This window comes from Xenopus tropicalis, chromosome 1 (assembly GCF_000004195.4).
Source record: "Xenopus tropicalis strain Nigerian chromosome 1, UCB_Xtro_10.0, whole genome shotgun sequence".
Lineage (NCBI taxonomy): Eukaryota > Metazoa > Chordata > Amphibia > Anura > Pipidae > Xenopus > Xenopus tropicalis.
The window spans coordinates 142,801,271-142,826,843 of NC_030677.2; the positions used below are offsets into that span (position 1 = coordinate 142,801,271).

The following is a 25,573-nucleotide window of genomic DNA, read 5'->3' on the forward strand; positions in this document are numbered from 1 at the left end:
AAAATAAAAAGCAATGTAACTTCAAGGCTGGGCAACTTTGTTAGCTAAAGGTGGCAATACAAGGGTCTAAAAAACTGTGTTTGCCCCAGACCAAGACAGCAACTTAATGACCCATGTATGGGACCAACCATGGGCCTATCTTAGCACTGTCTGGCCAAAAATCAGGCAGAAATCAATTGGGCAGGTTTAAAAATCCTGTAGGATGAGGAGTGTATTAGCAAGTTGATGCAGCAGGGCCCCTGGATGATCAGATAATTGGCATTAGGCCCAATAATCAGATCAGCACAAATTGGCACAGCATGTTGTTGGCCAAATCAGGCTAGATTCACCTGTTTGGTGACCTCACCAAACAAGTGTGTATGACTGTGTATGGCAAGTTTTAATCATTGATAGTGACCCTCATCTGATGTTGCTAATCCTGGTAACCAGTGTAGATACTATGCACCGCATTCTGATGCTGGAGACAGGCAGAAGGTCACAATGCTAGGCAAGCATTGGAAATTTCATTACTGAGATTACTGCAATAAGCTGTACCATTCAGTAGGCATCAGCACGCCCGTGTCCCCCTAGTATAAAGTGTGTCAAACGTAGAACGCAGACTGCAGATTTCTGAGCAAATTATTTTTCCAGCTGCTGCAGAACTGTAAACAGAGAGAAACCCTACCAAAATTTTTTGAAACCTTACTTTCAGCTTTTGAATTGCAAAAGAATGCCCCAGGGCATGAAAACTAAATGTTTCTGGTAACTGAGCTTCCTGATATTGTCCTTCACGGGCTTCAAGGGTACTTCTACAATAATATTTAAGTAGACTTACATGCCATGCTTATACTATAACAATACGAAAAAATCAAGGTTTTCATGTTTTTTCCACATCTTTTATCGTTTGTGCTTTTTCTTTTAAAAAATAACTAGACGTTCATGGAAATTAAAACCACAACAATCAAAATGTTAATAAATTTGCCCTGAAGTTTTGAACAGATTTATATTTTCCTCTATGTTGGTATATATATATATTTATAGATATATATATGTAAAACAATCCGACAGAACCAACATATAAACAATAAAATAAAAGCAATAATATAGAAGAGATGCACATATAAATTGAAGAAACTATTTTCCTATGTGACAAAACAAAAGCATTACCATTTGCAGTTGAAGAAACTTTCTGTAATCTATGAAATGTGTTATCTTTGAGTTACTTGTCATTGTTTATAGAAAAACGTATTCTAAACACACCAGAGAATAAGGTAAAAAGTGTATAAACAGGTGCAAAATTTCCTGTTTTTTTTTTCTGCCTACAGTGCTCCTTTATGCCTCATAGCTGAGTATGGAGCATCCAGGTGCATCCAAAAAGTTAAGGATGAAGCATATGTTGGGGATGGAATTTTAGAAAATGGTCTCAAACTGCTAACAAAAATGTTAGATTCAGATCACATAATGTGCTTGTTGAAATACAGATTCAATTCCTATCTGTAGTATGTCAGCGATTGCTATTATCACACCTTTGGAACATTAATTCCTCAAATAAAGAAATGACAGCTACAAACGGCATGCATGTCCCATAAATATATAATCTAATCCCATGTTTGGCACTCTGGCAATTTTAGCAGAGCATTTTTGCCAGTGGAATAAAGTATCACATTTTTCTGAATTCATTTTTTTGTCAACACATAAAAAGCGAGGGAGTTGTATATTTAGGAAGTAACTGTTCATTACAATTGTGAAATGTAATTGTTTTTCCAAAGAGTGGGCAGCAAATTGTATAGGATTTCATCACTTAATACTTAGAATAAACTTGCAAAGGTATATAAGTTCATAATATGTCTTTGGGCAGCTAAATCTAATATATATTCCAAAAATAAATATTTTTCTTTTTTAAACATCTTAGTCTCTACAGCTGCTCTTCCTCAGACCTATACATACGCTTGTGATTATGCTGCCTGTGTTTGTCCTTGCCTCAGTGGTCATCTTGGGGGCTACCACAATAATGGGAATTGTCACAAATTCTCTAATTGTAGTTGTGAATGTTGCAGACAAGATAAAGGGCAAAAGCTTTAATCCTTCGGACCTCATCCTTGTCACACTCGGCATGTCGAATATCACTTTCCAATTCACCATGACTGTAAATGACTTCTCGATTATTTTGTGGAGTGACTTATATTTCTCAGATGCAGTTTATGGTACCTTTAAAGCTTTGCTCTATTCAACCATTTTTGCCAGCTTTTGGTTTACTGTTTGCCTGTCTGTCTACTACTGCTTGCAGATTGTCATATTCACCCATCCCTTTCTTGTGCGTCTCAAACTTGGAATGTCTCGACTTGTGCCATTTTTCCTGGGGGCTTCGGTGTTCACCTCTTTAGTAATCAGTATTCCAGCATTATGGAGCATCTACAAGGACCCCCAAAATGGCAATTTTTCAAGCAATCAGAGTTTGAAAATTGAGTTACCCAAGCTGAGTGCTGTCTACTTGTTTTCCAGTAATATTATTGGATGTTCACTTCCATTGATGCTTGTTGGGATTTCCAATAGTCTAATCCTTAAATCACTGATAAGCAAAAGCACCATGCTTGAGAAAAACAAGAGTGACGTCTATAGTCCACGAACTGAGGCAAGAGAGCGAGCAGCAAGAACTGTTGGTTGCCTATTGCTACTATACATGGCCTTCTATATCTTTCAGATCTTGATGTTTATTAATTTTTTCCCACCTAGTAGCCCTGGATTTTGTACCTGCTTAATGGCTATTTATGTCTACTCCCCTTTGCAGTCAATCATTCTCATTTTTGGCAGCCCCAAACTGAAGAAAACATTGCTGAACCTTCTCGGGTTTTTAAAGAAATGTGGCAATGAACAGAAGGAGACACCCAAGATTCTTTTTATCAAACTTAGAGTTTAAAGAACACTAAACTGCAAAGAAAGCTAATGCAGTTCATGCTGCAAGAGGCTCATAAATACATTGCAATACTATAACTCTTCAAAGTGTGCTAAGTCCAGGCAGCATTTTGTATTATATTTTTTAGACAAAATTTGTTATTGGGGGCAAAATGTCGTTAGGAGATTATGTACATTTATCCTGAATGAATAGTAGCTTGTAAATAACACCTCAATTAACAGCTGAAAAAATAATGGAATGCGGTCCTACATTTGCTGAGCATGCTTTGAATGGATGGTTAATTAGTTTTATGTGCTCTTTTTTTGGTGTATTTTAAGGATCTGTTTCAGTGAGTTTTAAATGTTCAGTGACTTTTAAATGTGTTCTTTTCAATTAATAGAAAACCTTACAACAGTAGCAAGTCTCCTCCAGCCTTAAAAAAGTATACTAAAGTATGAGATATATATTGATTAATTACTATTTCTAAAAGTGTCATGTCCTGTTACATTTTTAATGGGGTAGTGCTGTAGCCTGTCAATCTTAAATTTGTTGTATTCCATGTTAAACCAATTATAAAATCACAGCAATATTAATAATAATAATAATAATAATTTGGCATGTCCCGTGTCTGTCACTTTAGTAAATGTTAATAAAACATTCTAAAACAATGGTCAGTTCATCTTAATCTGAAAAAATGTTTAAAGTCATATATTCCCTTGAGGCTTTTACTCCAAGTACATATTAATTTTGTCTCTTCGCATAACAACAGGATATTGTTGTTCCCACCCCACACACCTCAATTGATACTGAGAATCAGTAATCTAAGGGTGTAGCTGAATAACAGTGTATTCATATATGTCATAAATGTTGTGCAACCAGCTAATCTGGTCATTTGCTAAAAAGCTGATTTAAGATGGCCATACTAATATAATCGTATGAAACAAAGTCTGGACAGTTAGTTTTCATACTATGGTGATCGGTTGTACAGTTAGTTGGAGAAGTTAGAAAATTTCTGTCAAATAACAATAATATCTTTGCATGTATTTGCCTATCTGAAGATAAACCTCAAAAAATTAATTGGTATACACTTAATCAGAGTGATCTTGTGAGCTTTTTTGCAGTTTACAGTAATTTTCTATTAGTAGTTTAAGACAGTTAAAGACTGCTAATAGTAGGGTTGGCTTAACAGTGTCACTGACCCTAAATGCGTAAGCGCTCTCTATGAACTTCCTGTATTCTGTTAACCCTCGACTGCTAACTCAAGCTAAAAATCTGGTAATAGCAGTATAAAAATGCAAATATTTCAAAAACCATTAAAAATAGAAAATCAATTTAAATGTAAATGTAATGTAGGAAATGCTTAATAGCAATGTTGGATAGTCTTGGGCAGACCATAAGAATCACTGAGTTTTCATTTGGGTTTTTATCAGGCCAAATCACTGGGCTTATATTATGCTTTACCTTCAACTAGATACGATGTTGATAACATTATTAATTTAGGAAGAGCAATGTAAAGGTATCTGAATTTTTACTACTTTGACCACCCCTACTTTTCATTTGTATTTTGCAGCTGCCTGTGCTAAACCATGTCTGTACAGAATGATGACAGTTTATGTTCTGCATCCATGAAGTAAAGTCTTTGCCATCATGTTTATTCTTCATATATTTGTAGTGTTTCTGACATTTCCAGAAACCACAAAAGACCCATTAGGACTCTTCCTAGATAACAATGACACGTATACATGTCTACTGCTGTTTGATGGGTTAATACCTGAATACTATTGCCAACGTCAATGCAGTTATTTTCTTTTATCAAATATTCTCTGCCAAAGGTGAGTCTTCCTTTACAAAACCTGAGAGAAAAGTGAACATAATATTTTTCATTACAAAATAAAAAGTAGCTAAGAAATCTGATAAGTAGCTAATACGTGCCAACACAAAGATTTTTGTAATGTTAAGTTTTTAATGACTTGCTATATTTAAATTAGTAAAAGTCAAAGAAGGATAAAAATAAACTTCATTGGAATTGTGATTTTCTTAGAAAATAATTAATACTTTACTTTCATAATATAACAGTGTAATATTTTTTTCCTCTATTTTAATATTGGTTTTTGATACACTGAGGAAATATTCAGATTTGTATCTTTGTACATACATAAGGTTTTTTTTAGTGCAGACTGTTTTCCTGCATTCCTTATAATAACTGTATACTGTATATTTTTATCTGCATAATAGGAACTAGCTAGCAACATATATTTATTTAATTAATTAATAGCATTAAGTTATATTGGCGCTATATGAAATCCATCTAAATAAAAATATCAAATAAAGAATAACTTTTTATGTATAAAAATGCTAGTGCTTGTTTTCTAGGGTGAAATATTGCATGGTTTTGTGTGGGCATGTTTACTTGGCAGGAAGACATACAACTACAAGCTCACATGTGGTTGGGTGGTTTGGCTAACCATCTGAGCATGTATGTCAGATCATGGATTGGTTTCATTGGCAAACGAGGAAGCAAAAAGGAGGTGTAACTCCTTTTCACAATCATTTGGGCTCTCGGCACAAGTGAACATAACGACATGACCATCCATGTAATAAAGTCAGTATTCAGTATTCATCCTTTCAAACCACTAAATAAAAAAACAATAAACAAATCAGAAATTAGCATTGTCAGTTGTAATATATAGCCGTAGAGCTAATTTATACCATATAATGAACAAGTCTTGGTTTCCTTTTTGACTCACAATGCTCTCATCCATTTTTCAGACAGAAGTATGTGCAATGTGCTGATTTGCAAACTGGATGTTTAGCTCTGCAACTGAAATTCATCTTTGGAGTCCAATACTACAAAATTGCCCAGATTATATATATTTGGGATTTTCCAGTGCCTTCATCCTTCGTAGTTAGAATTTTAATTCTCATGTACAGATACTACCAGGTATAAGTCAAAGGCATGACTATAAATGCAATGTATGTATATCATATATTTTTACCCCACCCCCCTTTTTGTATGTTTGCTTGTTTCCTTTTTTTAATTAGATTGTAAGCTCTTTGGTGCAGGGTCCTCATAACAACTGTGTACTGAAACACCTAAGCACTTAAAGGGGTTGTTCACATATCTAACAGTTCACAATAGAACAATCTTTGCCATATACATACTTAACAAAAAATATGCAGCTGAAGAGGTATTCACCTCTGCTATATATTTATCCCTCTGCTGATCCTTCACTTCTGCACAGACCCTGCGGGGGGAGGGGACACCCTTATAAAAATTATAATACAATTGTTTTTTTTGGTCTTTTTTTTTGGTCCAATAGGAAAGAAGTAAGCGCAAAGTATGGACATGATGGTGTAAGCATATAGGAACTTCTCAGTGTGTAAGGTTAAAATAGGCCACTCCCACCCTTCAGAAAACTGATCAGAGAGGCAGAAGAACTGATTTCAAAGGTATAAAAAGTAGCTTTTTATGGAAAATGGATTTTCTAGCATTGTTGATGGGTTAAAATATTTTGGACATTGAAAGTGAACAACCCCTTTAAGCATGGATTTAACTATTTTTACTGTACAATACTATCATTGTATAATTGTATTCCTGTTTGTGTTTACAACTTGTCAATCACTGCATATAGCTGTGGTGCTATATAAATACATACAGACATAAAGAATTAACTAATTCATAACAATGCTTTGTATGTCTTACTCTGTTTCTGTATCAACAAGACATTGCATCTTGGCTGTTTTTGTTATCTCTTAGCTGTTCCATTACTGGAATCTGTCTGTTTCTCCAAAAAATTTGCGAAACTTCTGAAAAATTAGCAAAATGTGACTTTTTTCCCATGGGCAACCTTTTTTGATGCGCAAAATTTTTTGCCACAAGCGTGACTTTTTTTTCATGTGCGTGACAATTTTTGACGTGATATTTTCTGCAGCAAAATTTTGCTGCGCATCTATGCCTGGTGAAAAAATTCACTCATCACTAACCTACAGTCCTAGTAAAATGCTCAGGACCTGGGGCTTTCCTAATAAGGGTTACTTCCGTAATTTATATCGCCATACTTTAAGACTACTTAAAGAATGATTATCTTATCTGGAATAAAGTACAAGGTACTTTTTTTATTATTACAGAGATGAAGAAAAATATCAAACATTTTGAATTGTTTAATTAAAATGGTGTCGATAGGAGTTGGCCTTCCAGTAATTCAAAACTTTCTGGAAAATGGGTTTCTGGCTAATGGACCCCATACCTGTGTTCTAAATTCATTCTATTAGCACACCAAATTAACTAATTAATTAAGCTGATGTTTTACTTATCATGTGATACTATATACTACAAGAGAAGATCATGAAAAATACCAGTCTAAACAGATCCCATTTTGCTTATAACTTCAAAAAATTGTGATTATAATACAAGTGCCACTTATATTACACAAATTTTCAATATTTGGTTTTTTTGTCTAGGGCCTTTGGGGAAGTTTTAACTATGCATGGTCTCTGCCTCTGATGAACACAGTATAATGGGTGGAGCTTTGTTTAGACTAGATACAAAATGACTGAATACAGCAATCACAACAAACAAACTTTGCTGTGTGCATAAAAGAAAAAAATTGCAGAATAGAAATGAATGTAATGTCTTTTTTCTGTTACTAGCCCTTAGACTAAGTAATTTTTAAATTAGAGCAAACTTAAACCATTTATAAATATCTACAATTTAATTAATCCCACTTGAACATCTGAAATTCTCACATGTAAATAGTACCTTTGACAATTGTCACAATTTACATATTTCACAACTATATATATGATTATTATAACTACTAATTGTATTGAAGAAACAAAATGTGTTGCACTATTGAGACACAGAATCAATGTACTACAACACATTCATGGAATGCATAGCAAGCACTTAGTCACAAAAGGTAAGAGATACACCAGTGCTGTGTAATGGTTACAGTACCTTTTTCCTGAAGTATATAAAAGTATAACACTGCTGTATGTGACCACTGGATATAAAAAAATATACCTTGAACAAAATATGGTCAGTTCCTCAAAGATACCCTATCTTTCTCTCTAACTTGAGAACAGACCATCCTAACAGTATAATTAACAAGGAAAAACAGTCAAGCTCCGGAAACACCTAGTTGTACTGATCTGGAAATTGAAAAAAGATATTATTATAGGGCAATATAAAATTGCTGAATAACTAGAACTTCTACATTTAATATAACCCAGGAAGGCTGCTGAAACATTTTATAATGAAAATACTTTAGTGTTAAAATAAAAAAGATTGTGATTCTCTTAAACATGTGATAAATTTAATAGCAACAGAGACTTGGTTTTTATACAAATCCATTTAATATTAGATTTAGCATTTACTTGGTTGCACACACATAAGCCTTGTCCATCAGTCAGTGTGTTGGGCCCTATGTGGACATTTGGGTCAAAACAGCAAACTCAGTGGACTGATAAGTCCATTTTTAGGGAGTATGGCTAACCTTAAACAGGACTCAACAGCACTTCAGAGTAGCAACCTAATAAAAAAAACCATAGGTTAATCCACATCCATAACTGAAGCCTGGCTATACACATTTCTGGAAAATTTGCACAAAATTCAGACAGCATTAGCTCCCATTCATATACAATTGTCTCCTAGCCTCCTTTTTTTTAAAGCTGGTTTGGTGTATAACAAAGTTGGCCCCAGATACTGTATTTCTCAGGCATATATGGGTATATGTTTTATCTTTCCAATAGCTGGGCCCTGGCCTATATTAAATGTCCTCAGCCTGTTCTTATTTTCCCTGTGGACCTATATAGCACCCGTACCATTTAGCACTGTCGCTATATTATTTCTGAGAATTGTCCTTGATGCCAGGTAATAAAACTAACCCTGCATTACAGTAAGCCTGGTCCACAAGTCAAATGGCAGAGAAGAGATCACTCACCAGTTCAGGATGTTGCCCAGGTGCATCCCCCCCAGACCAGTAGCTTAAGGTGAAAGGAAACCTCATAGAAAGCACGAAGTGCTTGCCACCTCAGCTGAAGGCAAAACAAAGCTAAAGTCTATGTTTATTTGTTTTTAAAATGAAACAAAGCTTAGTTTTACGTTCAGCTGAGGTGGTTGCCTGGAGTGCTCGGTCTTTGCCCATTTTTTGATGCCAGGTTGTCTGGTAGGCCCTAGGAGGCCCAGTCTGATACCGAAAAAATATATTCAGGGTTGATTCTAGGCCCCATGCCGCCCTGAGGTGCCCATGGTGATTCCATCCCTCTTTAAATTAATACCTGTATACTAAACTAAAAAGCAGGTGCCATAAAACATTGACTGCTCAGTAATACAAATATAGATCGAATCTAAATTTGCTTTGCAGACAAATACTAGACAAAATGTCGGTTCCAAATGAAAACCAGACAATGGTGCAGAGTTTCAACATTTTGGGATTTCAAGACATGAAAGAAAAGAGGGTTTTATTGTTTATGCTATTACTGAGTATTTATTTGCTAACTTTCTCTAGCAATATGCTAATAATGATTATAACCAAGTTCGACACCATCCTACAAAACCCAATGTTCTTTCTTCTGGGAAACTTATCTGTGCTGGACATTTGTTATATTTCAGCTACTGTACCAAATATGTTGGTTATTCTGGCCTCACAGCAAAACACAATTTCATTTGTTGCCTGTGTAGTGCAACTTTTTTCTGTAATTTTCCTGGAAAGTGCAGAATGTTTTTTACTTGCCATCATGGCATATGACCGCTATGCAGCAATTTGCAAACCTTTGCACTACATTCTCATAATGAGCAGAGAATTTTGCTACAGTTTACTTTCCATGGTAATAATTGCAGCTGTTCTGCACTCACTACTTCATACATTACTCATTGTTCATTTACCATTTTGTGATAATAAAATCAATCACTTGTTCTGTGATATCCCTCCTCTTCTGAAACTCTCATGTACTGACACATCCCTAAATGAGATTATACTGTTTGCAGTTAGTGGGGTATTTGTAGGACTTGGTCCACTTCTTTTTATTTTTCTCTCATATATCTATATTGCTTGTACAATTTTTAAAATTACATCTAAAGCAGGACTAAGAAAGGCATTCTCTACTTGTGCATCTCATCTTATCATAGTGTTTATATTCTACGGATCTGGAAGTTTCACGTACATTAGACCAAAGGCCAGCTACTCCTTGGAGAGGGACAAATTGCTCTCATTATTCTACAATATAGTTACACCTCTGGCAAATCCCATAGTGTATAGCCTACGAAATACTGAAGTACAGACAGCTCTCAGAAAACTATTTAGGACATGTCAGAGATAGGCCCAATATTGTATAAAATACTCCCTACAGAACATGGAATACCTAATTTTTTAGCCGCATTCTTCCAACAGCAGCTACAGCTTCCAGGTTAAATAACGAAGGAGTGTAAATAAGAAGGGGTTAATGCAAGTTGTAGTGGTAAAAGGGGTATCCCATAGTAAATTGCCAATAGCCTGGGCAATCAGACTCCTCCATGACAATAACCCTGCACTAACGGCATTTTTATTGTTATAGTATATTTTATTTATACAGTGTCAACATAACACACAGTTCTTTGCAGAGATTATAAATCATTCACATCAGTCCCATTCCCAATGCACAAGGTTCTATTGATGAGCCAATCTGTCAGCAAAGCGCAGGTGGCGTGCAATTTTTTTTGACGCGGAAACATTTTTTTTTTTGCAACAGCTGCAACTTCTTTTTTTATGCAACCGCTAATTCGCAAAATGTGACATTTCCCTGCGAATCCATGCCTGCTGAAATAATTTGCTCACCACTACAAGGTTCACTTTCCATGTCTTGGGTGTCTTCACACAAATTTGTTTTTGGTTGCACACAAATTTTTTGTGTGCACAATTATCTCATACAGCATACTATATACAGAATGGCTCTGTTGACTATATCCTACAACTTCACCTCTCTGTTTTAGGAACTGTACTACAAATGAACTATGTGGCATATATGGTGGGCATGCCTAACTTTGTCACTATTCTCTCACAGCTATTTTCACACATATCACACCTTGCCCTCATGCTTCTGGGAAACAAATTACAAGGCCTAAACAATTCAGCACAATAATATAAGGAGGCAATACGTGACAGGACCTAGAGCACATAGTGTTGATTATCATTGTTACTTTTATTCTCTTCCTTTGTTGTACCTTTTTCCTTACCCAACATACTATGTGACAAGTATGATTGGAATCTTCTGTCCATACAATATATTAAAATCAATAAAAATAAAGTTAAAAAGAAATGTCGCACACAGCCAAGAAGAAATTAGAGGGAACACTGGTTCCAAGGATATTTACAACAAAAAATACAAATTTTCTTGGTTCACCAAAGTCTTATCCCAACAGGCTTCAAACTGGCTTCCTTCCTGCAGTATTTAGAAAAAAAGCAAGTAAGCATTCTCCCAAATCTCACGATAACTGGCCTTCAGGTTGGTTCACTGACGAAGTGCTGAAGTGGGGACAATCTCTACAGACTTGGAATTACTGATCTAAAGCTGGATGTACAAATAACATTTCAAGAAAGAATTTTTCTTCTGTGTCCTTTTCATGCCAGTATTCATGCCGGGGAGATAGGACTTGTAACATAGCCAATGAAAATTAAACATGACCTAAAATATCACTTTACTTCCTTCTCACCACTATTATTTTTTGGCCTAGTGGACAGGAAGTAAAGCTTTCCCTTCTCATTTTTTATATTTTGTATGTTATTTTTTATTCCTAGCACTTTTGTTTTTGGGGCATGGCTTGGGAGATCCCTTGTGAACTGATATGGAAAGGATGCAGAAGACAATGAGAAATTCACTAACCTTCATATCGTAAATGCCTTTTCTCCTAGTCCCAACATATCAGTACAGGGTTTCCATACAAAGTTATTAATATTGATTCCTGTATTGCTATAGCAAAAGTATACCAGTGGTGAGGAGGAAAACCAGGAATCTCATAGGTCATGTTGATTTTGACTGATGATGTTACAGGGTGCTCCAGCCATAAGGCAAGTTGCCTCAGGCAGCAGCTCCTCTGAGGTTACCAGGGGCAGCAAATAAATGATTCTTTTAATTGGCATTTTGGCTCCAGTAGGGCAGAAAGCACATTTGCACTAGTGGTCCAGCCTCCTCTTGCTCCATGCCCAAAACGGGGGAGGCATCGTTCAGCTGCCTTAGGGTGGCAGGGTGGCAGGCCTGGTCCTATACAGAGACAATATGGAGAGACAATACTTTACAATATAAAATAAGTAAAATTCTCTTTTTGGTACGTGTATGGCAGCCTGACAATTCTGACCAATATCCAGGGGTTGTTGGGGTTGCCACCTGGCCGGTATTTTATCAGCCTGGCCAGTAAAAATTATGCTTGATCCCAAAATATAAAGGAATGTTGGTATTTTCTTCTAGGATAGCTGGCAAGTCGAGGTACTATGGATATTGCTAAATTGGGCAAGTTAAATACTGCAATCTATTGATGCACTATATTTGTCAGTATATGATGCATGGGCACATGTATGTATGTATATCTTTATTTATAAAGCGCTACTTATGTACGCAGCGCTGTACAGTAGAATACATTAATACAAACAGGGGGTTATTAAGATAATAAATAAATACAAAGTATTACAGTAAAGACAAATAAATTAAAGATACAGTTTCAATAAGAGTCAAAACACAAGAGGATGGAGGTCCCTGCCCCATAGAGCTTACAATCTATATGGAAGGAAGTACATGAGGAAGTACTTGAAATAACTTGATGGGTTTGCCCCTATGACCATTAGGCCTGAATTGAACAATATAAATACAGCATACATTCGGTCAGTGGGTCAAGGTGCCGGGCCCAGCATCAGTGGTGCCCAAGACACACCTGCCAACCTTGATTGTACCTTGATTGTACCCCCCAGCCACATTGAATTGATGAGTAGCGAAGGTTCTACTTAAGAACAGGGGTGAGGTGGTTACAATGCACATCACCACATCACCAGGCAGTGAGGTAAGTCTAAAGCCAAACTAGGGGTTGGCACAGAGGTACATGTTGTACCCTAAGCATGTGCCTCTTCTGTTTACCCCAAGTTCTGGCAGGGCCAATCATTAGCTACAGTAAGGGGTACAGTATGGGACAGTTAATCTCGAGCTGCAGGCATACCTTCAGTTGTCTCAATAGTGCCCTTAAGTCTCCCCAAATTTCACCTGTTCAGATGATCAGAAGCCAAACAGGAAGAAAAAACACTAAGCTGAGTAAAGAAAGTTCCCATAATGCCTCGCTCCTGCACCGAGACCAAGTGTACATGCTCAGTTAGTTAGACTATTAGTCAGCTTCCTGGTGATTGGCTCAGATCCACATTCCTAAGGGGGGGAGTGAGTTCTTAGCATTCTTGAGGGAGGGGGGAGCAGGAGAGAGCAGAGAGCTGCGTGTCTCTGGCACATGAATTACAGACACAAGAAATGTTTTGACAGAGAAGTCAGTGCAGCATTTCTGTGAGTGCTTATGGCTGTATTTACATAGACATTTCTGATAAAGCTTACTTAGTTTTTACCTTTCTTTCTCCTTTAAGGGGGCCATACACGCAGCGATTTCAATCTTTCGTGCAACCATTATTGCATTGAATTGTCAGATATGAAGGTAGAAACAATAGGAATTCTACCTCCTTCTGCCGATTCAGCCCTGAAACAGATTTCAGGTCGATCGACGTGTCGAACCGATATCCACAGCTTTTTGTGATTTCGGTCGCCTCATTGAGCCAGCTTTAGGGTAATGGCACAAGGGCCATTTGTTTGCTGTACGAAATCACCATGTGGGGAACAAAAATTCCGATTTAAGATACCAGGAGAAGCTTTCTGCCTCTGCCACCTGAGTGAATATCTCAACTCACCTCATGGCACCAGCACCCATGTAACTTGCCACAAACAATCACTATTTACTTTACCTCTACTACTGTATGTACTTGAAATGCCAGGGCCGTTTTATTCCTAGTCCAGACCTGGTCTTTACACTAAATTCTTTAAGCGTCCACAACTTGCTGTGTACACAGCCAACAAACTTGTGTTGAGTTTACACAGCCAATGATACACCCAGTGCATACCACCCAACCGTCCCGCTTTTTGCGCATCCCGCTGTCCCGGATAGTTCAAGGAATGTCCCACATTTCCGGGACAGCGGGATGCGCTGGACTCCTTCTTGTGCGGCTCTAACTTCTCCTGCGGCAGCGACAGGCCTTTTTATAAGGTTGCACCCTGTGCGCACTGACGTCACCGCCGCAGGAGAAGTTAGAGCCGAAGAAGCGGCATGTGTAGGGGGCTGCTGTCAACGGGGGCTGCTGTCAACGGGGGCAATTGGGGGCTCTGTGTATGGGGGCACTGTCAACAGGGGCAATTGGGGGCTCTGTCTATAGGGGCACTGTGTATGGGGGCTACTGTCAACGGGGCAATTGGGGGCTCTGTCTATGGGGGCACTGTGTATGGGTGCTACTGTCAACAGGGGCAATTGGGGGCTCTCTGTATGGGGGCTCTGTCTATGGGGGTACTGTCAACGGGGGAAATTGGGGGCTCTGTCTATGGGGCACTGTATATGGGGGCTACTGTCAACGGGGGCAATTGGGGGCTCTGTCTATGGGGGTACTGTCAACGGGCACAATTGGGGGCTCTGTCTATAGGGGCACTGTGTATGGAGGGTACTGTCAATGGGGGCAATTGGGGGCTCTGTCTATAGGGGCACTGTGTATGGGGGGTACTGTCAACGAGGGCAATTGGGGGCTCTGTGTATGGGGGCACTCTGTATGGGGGGTACTGTCAACGGGGGCAATTGGGGGCTCTGTCTATAGGGGCACTGTGTATGGGGGCTACTGTCAATGGGGGCAATTGGGGGCTCTGTCTATGGGGGCACTGTGTATGGGGGCTACTGTCAACGGGGGCAATTGGGGGCTCTGTCTATAGGGGCACTGCATATGGGGGCTACTGTCAACGGGGGCAATTGGGGGCTCTGTCTATGGGGGTACTGTCAACGGGCGCAATTGGGGGCTCTGTCTATGGGGGCACTGTGTATGGGGGCTACTGTCAACGGGGGCAATTGGGGGCTCTGTCTATAGGGGCACGGTGTATGGGGGGTACTGTCAACGAGGGCAATTGGGGGCTCTGTCTATGGGGGCACTGTGTATGGGGGCTACTGTCAACGGGGGCAATTGGTACTAAATAACCTGCCATAGACAATTGCCTCTACTAAAACAGGTTATCAGTAAATGATCAGCATTGTCATTTCTGTAGCCACTACAAGTAGCTGCTACTAGTACCTCCGTGTGTCTTTACCCTTAGCTGCCAAGCAGGCTCCTTGATTTCTGTACGTAAAAACTGGCACAGCCCTCACTGCCCTTATAACAAGCTTTTACTACAAGCTACAAACGTTGTTGTTATGTCGCATGGGAAGGTTCCAAACAGCTGCAAACTGACTGTAACAGACTCACATAACAGGGCTGACGGGCTTTCTTTCCCCACCCCCACGTCCTTTTCAGAAACTAAATATACCACTGAGAGGATTCTCCTCACGGACACGCCCGTTCATGCACTAGCAGGGAAGCTGCTCTGGTTGCTACAAGCAACATAGACTTCTAGAAATCCGGCGAAGCTGCAGTGACGTCGGGTCGCAGCGTCCAGAATGTTCTTACTGGGCGGGGGCGGGGCCAGCAGGCGGCATATATATTAACAGAAACCTTTGCCGGTTGCGTGGGTTGATAGGAAAGTTGTATGTCGTTTTGAGGAGCCTGTAATTTCCGTTTGTTCGTTACGTTGTTTAAAAGGCAACGAGTGATAATTCTGTTGGGTGTCATTCTGTATCAGGGGACACGCTCCGCGACCAAAGGTAAATACATTGGCGGTACATAATACATTATATTTGAAAATCGTGTCTTACTTCAAACGTATATTATTAGATTGTTTGTGCAGAAATAGTATGTGCTTAGTATAGCGCATTTATGGATTTCCAGAATATTAAGCGCCTCGAACTTTGTTCTAGGCGTTGGTTTTATGCCCTTACATGGCAATCAGGACGTTATACATTAGTGCTGATGTATTTTCTATAATATATGTATATTTTTCTCATCAGTAAAATGGTGAAGGAGACCGCATACTATGATACCCTTGGGGTGAAACCCAATGCCACTCCAGATGAGATCAAGAAAGCTTACAGGAAACTGGCACTGAAATATCACCCCGATAAGAACCCCAAGGAAGGAGAAAAGGTATTGTAAGCTGCTCTAATAGCTGGGGGGCCTGTCTTGAACTGGGAGGGGTGGCCTCCTATTCCAGGCAGTACTAAAGATATAGGGATATAGGGGATATATAAGGTGGTTACTGCTTTCACCCAGAGGTTTTTCTTTACTATGTGAATAGCCTTCCACGAGTGGCATAACGCGTGTGGGCCTGCTTGAAATGTGTTGCCAAAACGATTTTAAAGATACACAGGGAATAATGTACTCTTTTACAATAATGTAATTGTGAAATATAAGATTATTATAAGTAACAAAGGCGTGACATGACCACGTAACAAAAAAGACAAAGGGATTTCTTATATTCTCATTTTACAAAATGGGGTACAGTATCATGACAAGTTTTAGTGAGTCCTGAGACACAAATTACCTGACCTCACCGCACAATCACTGAGTGCCGATTATAACATTATGACATTACTACATTTTTTAAGATATGTTTGACAGGCTATTTATTTTTAAATTGTAAAAATATAATACACAAGCGCCTTAGAATTGCAGCTTTTAAACTGCTTTTATATGGTCATGGAATTCCTTGGTGACTTATAATATCTTTTAGTTTACAATAGGGGTACATTATTTACTCTATATTGATTAAATTAGGAATTCTGTATGGATTTTGTTATTTATTGCACAACATTAAAACCACATGTACTTTCCAACTTTCTGTCCTTACTCCCTGGTTGTGCTGAGTCACTGTTTGAGGTGCAGTACTTATTACAACACATGAACAATCCACAGATAAGCTGAAACACATCTGCACTTCTGCAAGGAAGGACGAGTTTAGGTAGAAACAAAAGCAATTTGCTTTAGCGCTTTATGATGGCAAATAGTAAAATAATGTGGATTTTTTATTAAAAGAATACAAGTCCTGTTTTGTTTATATTGGGAAATGATGTTTTCTGCCCATTAAAGTGAGTGAGCTTGGAAAGCCAGTTCTGTCACTTGCACTGAGCAGGGACAGCAGAATTCTTCAAGCTGGGATAGTATTTATATTTGTCCCCAGCCTATATAAGGATGACCCTGCCCCTAGCCTGGCTGATAAAATGTTCCTGCCCAACCATGTGGTTGTGCCTGGAGATGTTAGCAATGCTTCACTTGGGGGGTGGCTTAGGTGGGATTCTATAAAAAGAATAGTACAGTGATCCTTTACTAGTCTTACTGACAACATAGCTATTAATTATAGTGATAAGTGTGTCATTTTAAAGCGCAACTGCTGCAATAAAGAAAATGTAATATTTATCAAAATTAAAATTTGGGAATTTTCAAGTTCATTCCTAATTTAAAAAAAAATAAAAATTGAAAACTAACCAAGCTAACCATTTTTTAAATGGGGGAGAAAAATTTGAACACAGAAAAAATCACATTTGACTAATTTGAGTTTTAGAGCAAAAAAAACCAGACAGAATTTTCAATTGATTATATATAGAAAGTTTCTTATTTCCATGTTTCATATTCCATTTTCATTTTTTAAAGAAGTTCAGAAGTATTGTGAGGCTTGCATTTTATTTATTTATTTATTTAATAATATTTAATGTATTATTTTCTAGTTTAAACTAATCTCTCAAGCATATGAAGTGCTATCTGATCCCAAAAAAAGGGACCTCTATGATCAGGGTGGAGAGCAGGCAATTAAAGAAGGAGGAATGGGCGGAGGAAACTTTTCTTCACCTATGGATATCTTTGACATGTTCTTTGGTGGAGGTGGCCGAATGAACAGAGAAAAGAGAGGTAATTTGTTTAACCGTATGTTTGAATGGATTTAAGTAGGTGTTTACATCCATTGCATTCAACTCAAGATATGCCTTTGTATGTCTGTTTAGGGTGGTACTGGTTTCATTCTGTAGCGTTAGTGAACATCTTTTAAGGTGGCCACACACGTGGCCACACACCGTTCAGGGCTGAAACAGCAGATAAGGAGGTAGAAACAATAGGATTTTTACCTCCTTCTGCAACTTCAGCCCTGACGGCAGATTTTAGTCAGGCGCCTTCTATGGCGCCCGATCAAAATCTTTTAACCGGTCCGATCGGCGAGTCGACCGATATCAGCAGCTTCCTGCGATATCGGTCGACTCGCCGACATGCCATACACGCACCGAATATTGTACGAAAAGAGGTTTCGTACAATATTATCGGTGCGTGTATGGCCAGCTTTAAGGCCCCCATACATGGGCCGATTTTTTACTGTCAAACGACCGATTCCCGAACGATCCGATACTATCGTTAAGTTATCGTATAGTTGATGGTGTGCAAACGATCGTCGGCCCACTAATCGACCCGACATTATCGTCCCCAAAATCAATCGGCCAGGTTTAAAAATTTTAGTCGTTTAACGATAAAATCTGCCAGTTGGTGTGAGTGTCAGACATTTGTCTTTGAACGATTGTTCTCTGCGCATGTCATGATTGCCATTATTATGTACATAAATAAATAAATACCGCTTCCGCCACGACATTGGATCGTACGTAGATGTACGATCGTACGTATTTTACGATAATGATACAATGAAATCGTTGCCCGTGGATGGCATATCGTATGGAAACCCAAACGCCATACGATCGTTTGTCGATATAATCGTTCGTCGCACAACGAGTGAAATCGCCTCGTGTATGGGGACCTTTAGTCATGTAACTAAAGTTGGCATAATCGTAGTGAGGGAACATTATCAGTTGAATGACTATTAGCAGAAATGTAATTGATCAGTATTAGGATAGATCCCTGTTTGTTTAAATTTATTGTGAAATGCTGTGTAATTTGCTAGTAATATATAAATAAATGATGACTATTTAAAAAAAACAAAAAACATTTATCCAGCTAAGGATGAATGTATGTTAGCAATACTTAGTCCTCGTAGTTACAGGTAATTGGGGCAAACACTAACAGCATTTCCCAAAAGATGTATGATTAGAATTTTTCCATTACATAAGAAAATGATGAATTAATGTTTTTGCTATCTGAAGAATTGTGTTCCATCCCATCAATTAGTTTATGATAAATATATTTAAATTATGTTGGTAATCAAGAATGGCAACACTGCATACAGTATAACTAAACCCTAAAAAACGTTTTATTTCCATTGCTTCCTTAGGTAAAAATGTAGTTCATCAGTTGGCTGTGTCTTTGAATGATCTGTACAATGGCACTAGCAGAAAACTGGCCCTACAGAAGAATGTAATCTGTAGCAAGTGTGAAGGTAAGCATCCTTCATATGTCTCTAACTTGTTTTTTGTCTGTTAAGGTAAAATTAGCTTATATTTCAGTGGTCAGCATAGTCATGTTTTTTTTACCTTTTAAGGTTATGGCGGTAAAAAAGGAGCAGTAGAGAAATGTACAACTTGTAAAGGCCGGGGTGTTCAAGTACGTGTACAGCAAATAGGTCCTGGCATGGTCCAGCAGATACAGTCCATGTGCTCCGACTGCCATGGAGAGGGTGAACGCATTAACCAAAAAGACCGCTGTAAACAATGCTCTGGAAAAAAGGTTGTCCGTGAAAAGAAAATTCTGGAGGTACATATAAATAAAGGTATGAAACTTCAAATCCAGTCATTAAGTTGTTACTAGCTGTCTTCTAAACAGTCTTGCACTAACTCATATAGATAAAATGGGACCTGTCACCTTAAGAAATTATTCCAAATAATTTTCTATCATGTTAGGCAAGCAGAACAAAAATATTACTTACACTATATCCCATGGATCACCAACCTTTTATACCCGTGAGCCACATTTAAATGGAAAAAGAGTTGGGGAGCAACACAAGCATGGAAAAAGTTCCTGGGGTTGCCAATAAGAGCTATAATTGGCTACTTATTAGCCCCAATGTGGGCTGGCAGCCTACAGAAGGCTCTGTTTTGCAGTACTCTGGGTTTTATGCAACCAAAACTTGCCTCCAAGTCAGGAATTCAAAAATGAGCAGCTGCTTTGAGGCCACTGGGAGCAACATCCAAGGGATTGTTGAGCAACATGTTGCTCCTGAGCCATTGGTTTGGGATCACTGCTATATCCATTGTTTAAATGTTATTTCCTTCAGTCTTGTAATTCTCAATTAAAGACAGGGGCCATCCCAAAATCTTGTGTATAGACCAGAATAGCGGACCTGAAGTCCATGCCCAGGCTACACAGTTATAGGCGGTAAGGAGAGTGGGCCATGAGAGGAGCACAGCCATATCTAGTAATTACAGAATGGAAAGTAAAAGTGATTACTATGCCTGAGGCTTAAAGGCGGACAGGCAATATATAATTGACAGCTGATTCTTAAATAACTTTATAATACATATGGGTGTTTTAATTATAGAAAATAATTTGTTTAATATTTAATTTGAAAGGGACTTTAATTATACAGCTTTTAGTGTCTGGGTGACGGGTTCCCTTTACTGCAATGGCACATGGTGAGATTTGTCACCTGCTGTAAATTTTTCTACTTCAGGCGACAGATAACCCAAATCTACATACATTTCCTAAGCCTATAAGGCAGTAATTATCACTTTTTAGAAGGCTTTGCTTGTTCTATATATTCTAATTCTATCACAGCACTGAATGTTTTTTTTCCCTTTTCTTTGTACACTAGGTATGAAAGATGGGCAGAAAATCATGTTCAGTGGAGAAGGTGATCAAGAACCAGGGTTGGAGCCTGGAGATGTGGTGATAGTTTTGGACCAAAAAGAACACGATGTTTATCAAAGGCAACAGAATGACCTAATTATGAAAATGAACATTACATTAGTAGAAGCTTTGTGTGGCTTTAAAAAACCTATTGAAACAATGGATGGCCGAATTCTCCAGGTTACCTCTTTCCCAGGTGAGTGAGGAGTAGCATCTGTACCCAAGTAGGTAATTTGTATACTATGATTATCTGATTTCAGTATAACAGGCTGTATTTCATTCTCAACTAGATAACTCAAATTTAGCTTAAATTCTATATATCCTAACATAAGAATTACTCTTTTTCTATTGCACACTCTGCAGCTCTTGTCCCCCACTGTCTAAGGAACTGACATGGGGTTTGGGGGTGGGGCTACATCCAGATAATCTGACAGGACATTGCTCCTTGGGCACTTGGCTTGTAAGCCTGTTAGGACTGTGCCCTGCAACTGAAACCCAACATCACTAATGGTGGCTATGGAGAGCAAAGTCCAAATATCAGTTGCAGGTAGCTTATTGAAGACAAATTGACATGTTTTACGACAGGCTTTTGTATTAGATATGAAAAAAGTACAGGGCATTTTGCAGCCCGCTTGATTTTCTGCTTGGTTGGCAGTAAAAGGCTTGCAATTGCCCAGTGAGTGTTTCACTGCCCTAATAATGCTAAAAGAAATTATAAGAATTGTTGTATCTAGCTGTTAATACTGGCAGCTACAACTGCAAGGTTAGCCAGTAGCAACATTATAAAGGAAAATTAAATAAGGAACTATTCCTTCATAATTTAAGGCAACTTAAAAATACCAGGGATGGCGCCGATGACCATCATCTTCAGATCTGTAAATTAAAGTGTTAATGTGTTTTATTTGAAACAAATTCCACCATTTTCTGCACCAGGCTTTCCTAATAAAGAAACAATGGGTGATACGAAAGGATCCAGTAACCATTTTGAATGTGTGTCTTGTCATTGCAGGTGAAGTGATAAAGTATGGCCACTTTAAGTGCATTCGGAATGAAGGCATGCCCTTGCAGAGGGACCCATTTGAAAAGGGCCTCCTGATTATTCAATTTGAAGTAAGTCCTGTTTATCTGCTTTCCCACCTTAACATAAATACCTTACATCTAATGGTTTTGGTATATAAGTTTTCTATAAACCCTGTCTGTGCAGCAGAGTTGTGTATATTCTGATAGGGCTGGCAGTAAGGGACTTGAGATAGTTTGGGTTTAAGCACCTGTCTTCTTTTAACTACTATATTATTAAGATGAAATGCACTGCTGTAAAAGAACATTGTAATGTCCAATGCTAATATTTATAAATAGTCTAGGTGACTTTTAAACCTGTGTATTTGCTTGATGGGAAGGGATTTAAAAAATTGCAGAAAACATTTGTGGTATTATTCTGGCTAAGCCACCTGGCCCATTTCTTACTGATTTGTCCCTTTCAGGTTGCTTTCCCTGACAATCACTGGCTTCCTGTTGAAAAGCTCCCTCTTCTAGAGGCCTTGCTTCCACCAAGAGAAGAAGAAATGATCACTGATGACACTGAAGTTGTGGAGCTGGTAGAGTTTAGTGAGCAGGAGCAGAACAGGAAGCACAGGGGAGAGGCATACCAAGAAGATGAGAGGCCTGGGGGTGGAGTTCAGTGCCAAACCTCCTGAGTTTGTTGAAGAAACATTTGTGTTGGCCATGGACTTCTGATCTCTGCTCTGTTTATTCCAGCAGAGTGTGTGGCACAATTCCCAGCTGTTATACAGACTTGTTACTACTGTTCAAACTTCTATTTATAAGTTCTATTTATGATATTTGTGTTAATAGCGGAGCATATGATACAATGCTACTTTTTCACTTTACATCAGACACAAATGCCTGAAATATGACTTGTTATGGTTATACATAATTCTCTTAAATGTTCACTTTGTTTTCCTAATAAATAAGAACATTTTCTATACTTTGCTTCTTAGCTTGTGGTCATGCGTGTCTTAAAGCTAGATGAGCCTGAGTACAAGACTGCCTCTGGTTTAGTATTGTGTCGAACCCCATAGCCTTCAACGGCACCTGATTGTAATCTTTTAACCCCGCCGATTGACGCGACGGCTGATATCCACAGCCTTTAGCGATATATTGGTCGTCTCGAAGATAAGCCATACTTGCACTGAATATCGTACGACACAAGGTTTTGTGTGATATCATTAGAGCATGTATGGTCAGCTTTATGCTTTCAGTCAGACGCCAATCCAGTGTACTGCGGCCCCTCAGACCTTCTTGTATATAAGGACCCTGGCACTGTGGACTTGCTTTTATGCTTGTGGTCATGCGTGTTTTAAAGCTAGTTGAGCCTGAGGACAAGACTGCCTCTGGTTTAGTATTGTGTCAAGCCCTATAGCCTTCAACAGCGCCCGATTGAAATCTTTTAACCCCGCCGATCGACGAGATGGCCGATATCCACAGCCTTTGGCGATATCAGTCGTCTCGACGATCCGCCATACTTGCACCAAATATCGTACGACACAAGGTTTTGTACGATATCATCAGTGCGTGTATGGCCAGCTTTATGCTTTCAGTCACACGCCAATCCAGTGTACTGCGGTCCCTTAGACCTTTTTGTACACAAGGACCCTGGCACTGTGGACTTGGGGAAAAATTATACTTGATAAGCAGTTAGATGCAGGAAGCTGTAGATATTAAAGGAACAGTAACACAAAAAATGAAAGTGTATAAAAGTAATAACAATTACTGCATTGCTACAACTGGTGTGCTTGCCTCAGAAAGACTACTATAGTTTATATAAATAAGCTGCTGTGTATCCATGGGGGCAGCCATTCAAAGGAGAAAAGGCACAGGTTACTTAGCAGATAACAGATAAACCCCCATTATATGGGGCTTATCTACAAGTTATCTGCTATGTAACCTGTGCCTTTTTTCCAGCTTGAATGGCTGCCCCCATGGCTACACAGCAGCTTATTTATATAGTAGCTTTTCTGTAGCAAAAACACCAGTTTTTTGCAGGGCAACTGTACATTATATTTTAATTACTTTAAAACACTTTCATTTTTTGATGTTACTGTTCCTTTAAGTATGAAGGAGCTGTATATGCACAAGCAGGGAACAGCTATTGGAAGCATATAAGATAGTTTTGGTGAATTTTTCAGGTATTACTCCCAGGGAGGGCACATTAGTTGCTTGGAAAGCCAAACGTGGCCAATCCTGGCCTGTAGTTAGTACCTGAAAATGTCACTGATTCCAATGGAACTCTCTCCATGTCTGTTCTCTGCTGCCATTGTTTTTTTAGTATCTCGCTTCTGCAGGAATGTTTTGTAACCAAAGCTGGGGCGTCACCTAGTGGTCACTGTGAGAATTACAAAATAGTTATAGAAACAAAATAACATGGGATAGGCAGTGAGAGAAAGGGCGCCTACACTTCACTGCCTGCGCTTTTGATGTCAGGTGGAACTAATCCCAGTAACGCCTGTGGGACTCCATGGTTTTGGTGTTCACGTTGGTCGGGGATAGAGGTGCACACTTTGCGCACTGCTTTTTGAACGGATTAAAGTAACAAGTAGCAGATACAAAGGGGAAGGTAGGCTATACTATAAGCTATGAGAACCTATACATAGCCCCAGCTCCTGTTGTAATAAAATATATTGAATATATAAATAATTTTTATACAATAAATTCTTTAGTTTGGAAGCAACTTTCGTGACAGGCTCGTTGGTCTAGGGGTATGATTCTCGCTTAGGGTGCGAGAGGTCCCGGGTTCAAATCCCGGACGAGCCCATTTTTCCCTACTAACACTACTGAGCGTTCTACAAAGCGTTTTCTTATTCAGCTGTACACACGTGTAACGATTTTTGAGTATTGTGCAACCTTTTCAACCTTCTATAATGAAAAGAATCTTAAAAATGGGCTCGTCCGGGATTTGAACCCGGGACCTCTCGCACCCAAAGCGAGAATCATACCCCTAGACCAACGAGCCGACACATATGTGAATTTGTATTTTTCTCTCCAATGAAAATTGATATTTGTATTAAAAATATTCCCTTTTACTGGCCTTTTTTAAATTGAAACCATATGAGGTTTTATTTGATCACGTGTTCGGGCGCTGCACACAGGAGGGGCCCTTCCTGCTCTGTGACATCCCGTTAGGCGTTAGGGCATCTCATTTCCCTGCTGTGCTCATGAGGCACGCAAGATGGCGGGCGCATCAGTGAGAACAGCGATAAAGCTATGTCTGTGGCATTATGTGTAATATAGAGAAGACACAGCAGAACACGTTTATTATACAATAATTAAGGTTATGGAGCAACTCTGTGTAACCGCCATTACAGATACCTTAAAATTTTAATTTCATCGGCTCGTTGGTCTAGGGGTATGATTCTCGCTTTGGGTGCGAGAGGTCCCGGGTTCAAATCCCGGACGAGCCCTTGTTTTTGTCTTTTTTTTTATCTCATGCATCTGTTTGAATGGTTGTGATAAAGCTGTGCTACTTTATTAAACGCCAATTATGTTGCTGTTAAGTTTTGATACCTTAAGCTCTTAATTCAATATTATATAAAATATGTACAATGACAAACTTTTATATCTTTTGTTAACTAAACTTTTATTTACAAACATTCTCAAGGAACACAATCTATGTATTTAGTGCAACTAGTGCTTTTATTTTATGGAAATATCAAATGTGCAGAAAAGTCTAAATATTTTAAGGGGCAATGTACAAATCTATACATAGTTTTGACTAGGTACTTGGGCCCTGGCCAACCGCACCCACACTGCTGCC

The 25,573-nt window shown here is 38.7% G+C and overlaps 3 protein-coding genes and 3 non-coding genes across 6 annotated transcripts; 5 read left to right on the forward strand and 1 right to left on the reverse strand.

The window, feature by feature from the left end:
- Positions 1 to 1,936: 1,936 nt before the first annotated feature.
- t2r46 (bitter taste receptor 46) lies at positions 1,937 to 2,923 on the forward strand. Its single transcript, NM_001172029.1, is given in 1 exon segment — positions 1,937 to 2,923. A coding segment is annotated over 1 exon segment (987 nt).
- Positions 2,924 to 9,253: 6,330 nt separating this feature from the next.
- On the forward strand, positions 9,254 to 10,192 carry LOC101733075 (olfactory receptor 5V1-like). Its single transcript, XM_031905992.1, has one exon. It carries the CDS (start codon positions 9,254 to 9,256, stop codon positions 10,190 to 10,192), a length of 939 nt encoding a protein of 312 aa, XP_031761852.1.
- Positions 10,193 to 15,648: 5,456 nt separating this feature from the next.
- Positions 15,649 to 22,747, forward strand: dnaja4.1 (DnaJ heat shock protein family (Hsp40) member A4). The gene is made up of 8 exons (NM_001079380.1): positions 15,649 to 15,758; positions 16,002 to 16,137; positions 17,715 to 17,895; positions 19,253 to 19,357; positions 19,460 to 19,687; positions 20,729 to 20,959; positions 21,773 to 21,873; positions 22,245 to 22,747. Exons 2-8 carry the CDS (start codon positions 16,006 to 16,008, stop codon positions 22,455 to 22,457), a joined length of 1,191 nt encoding a protein of 396 aa, NP_001072848.1. The 5' UTR covers positions 15,649 to 15,758; positions 16,002 to 16,005; the 3' UTR covers positions 22,458 to 22,747.
- Positions 22,748 to 24,501: 1,754 nt separating this feature from the next.
- On the forward strand, positions 24,502 to 24,573 carry trnap-agg. Its single transcript has one exon. It is a non-coding gene; the product is annotated as a tRNA-Pro (tRNA).
- A 127-nt stretch (positions 24,574 to 24,700) lies between these two features.
- Positions 24,701 to 24,772, reverse strand: trnap-ugg. The gene has a single exon. It is a non-coding gene; the product is annotated as a tRNA-Pro (tRNA).
- Positions 24,773 to 25,148: 376 nt separating this feature from the next.
- On the forward strand, positions 25,149 to 25,220 carry trnap-ugg. The gene has a single exon. It is a non-coding gene; the product is annotated as a tRNA-Pro (tRNA).
- The last annotated feature ends 353 nt before the right edge of the window (positions 25,221 to 25,573 follow it).

Excerpts from the sequence above, each read along its gene's own strand:
- LOC101733075 (XM_031905992.1), top strand. The coding sequence starts at position 9,254 with ATGTCGGTTCCAAATGAAAACCAGACAATGGTGCAGAGTTTCAACATT.
- dnaja4.1 (NM_001079380.1), top strand. The coding sequence starts at position 16,006 with ATGGTGAAGGAGACCGCATACTATGATACCCTTGGGGTGAAACCCAAT. Across the intron at positions 17,896-19,252 it reads AATGAACAGAGAAAAGAGAG|GTAAAAATGTAGTTCATCAG; the intron begins GTAATTTGTTTA and ends TTGCTTCCTTAG. Across the intron at positions 19,688-20,728 it reads GGAGGTACATATAAATAAAG|GTATGAAAGATGGGCAGAAA; the intron begins GTATGAAACTTC and ends TTTGTACACTAG.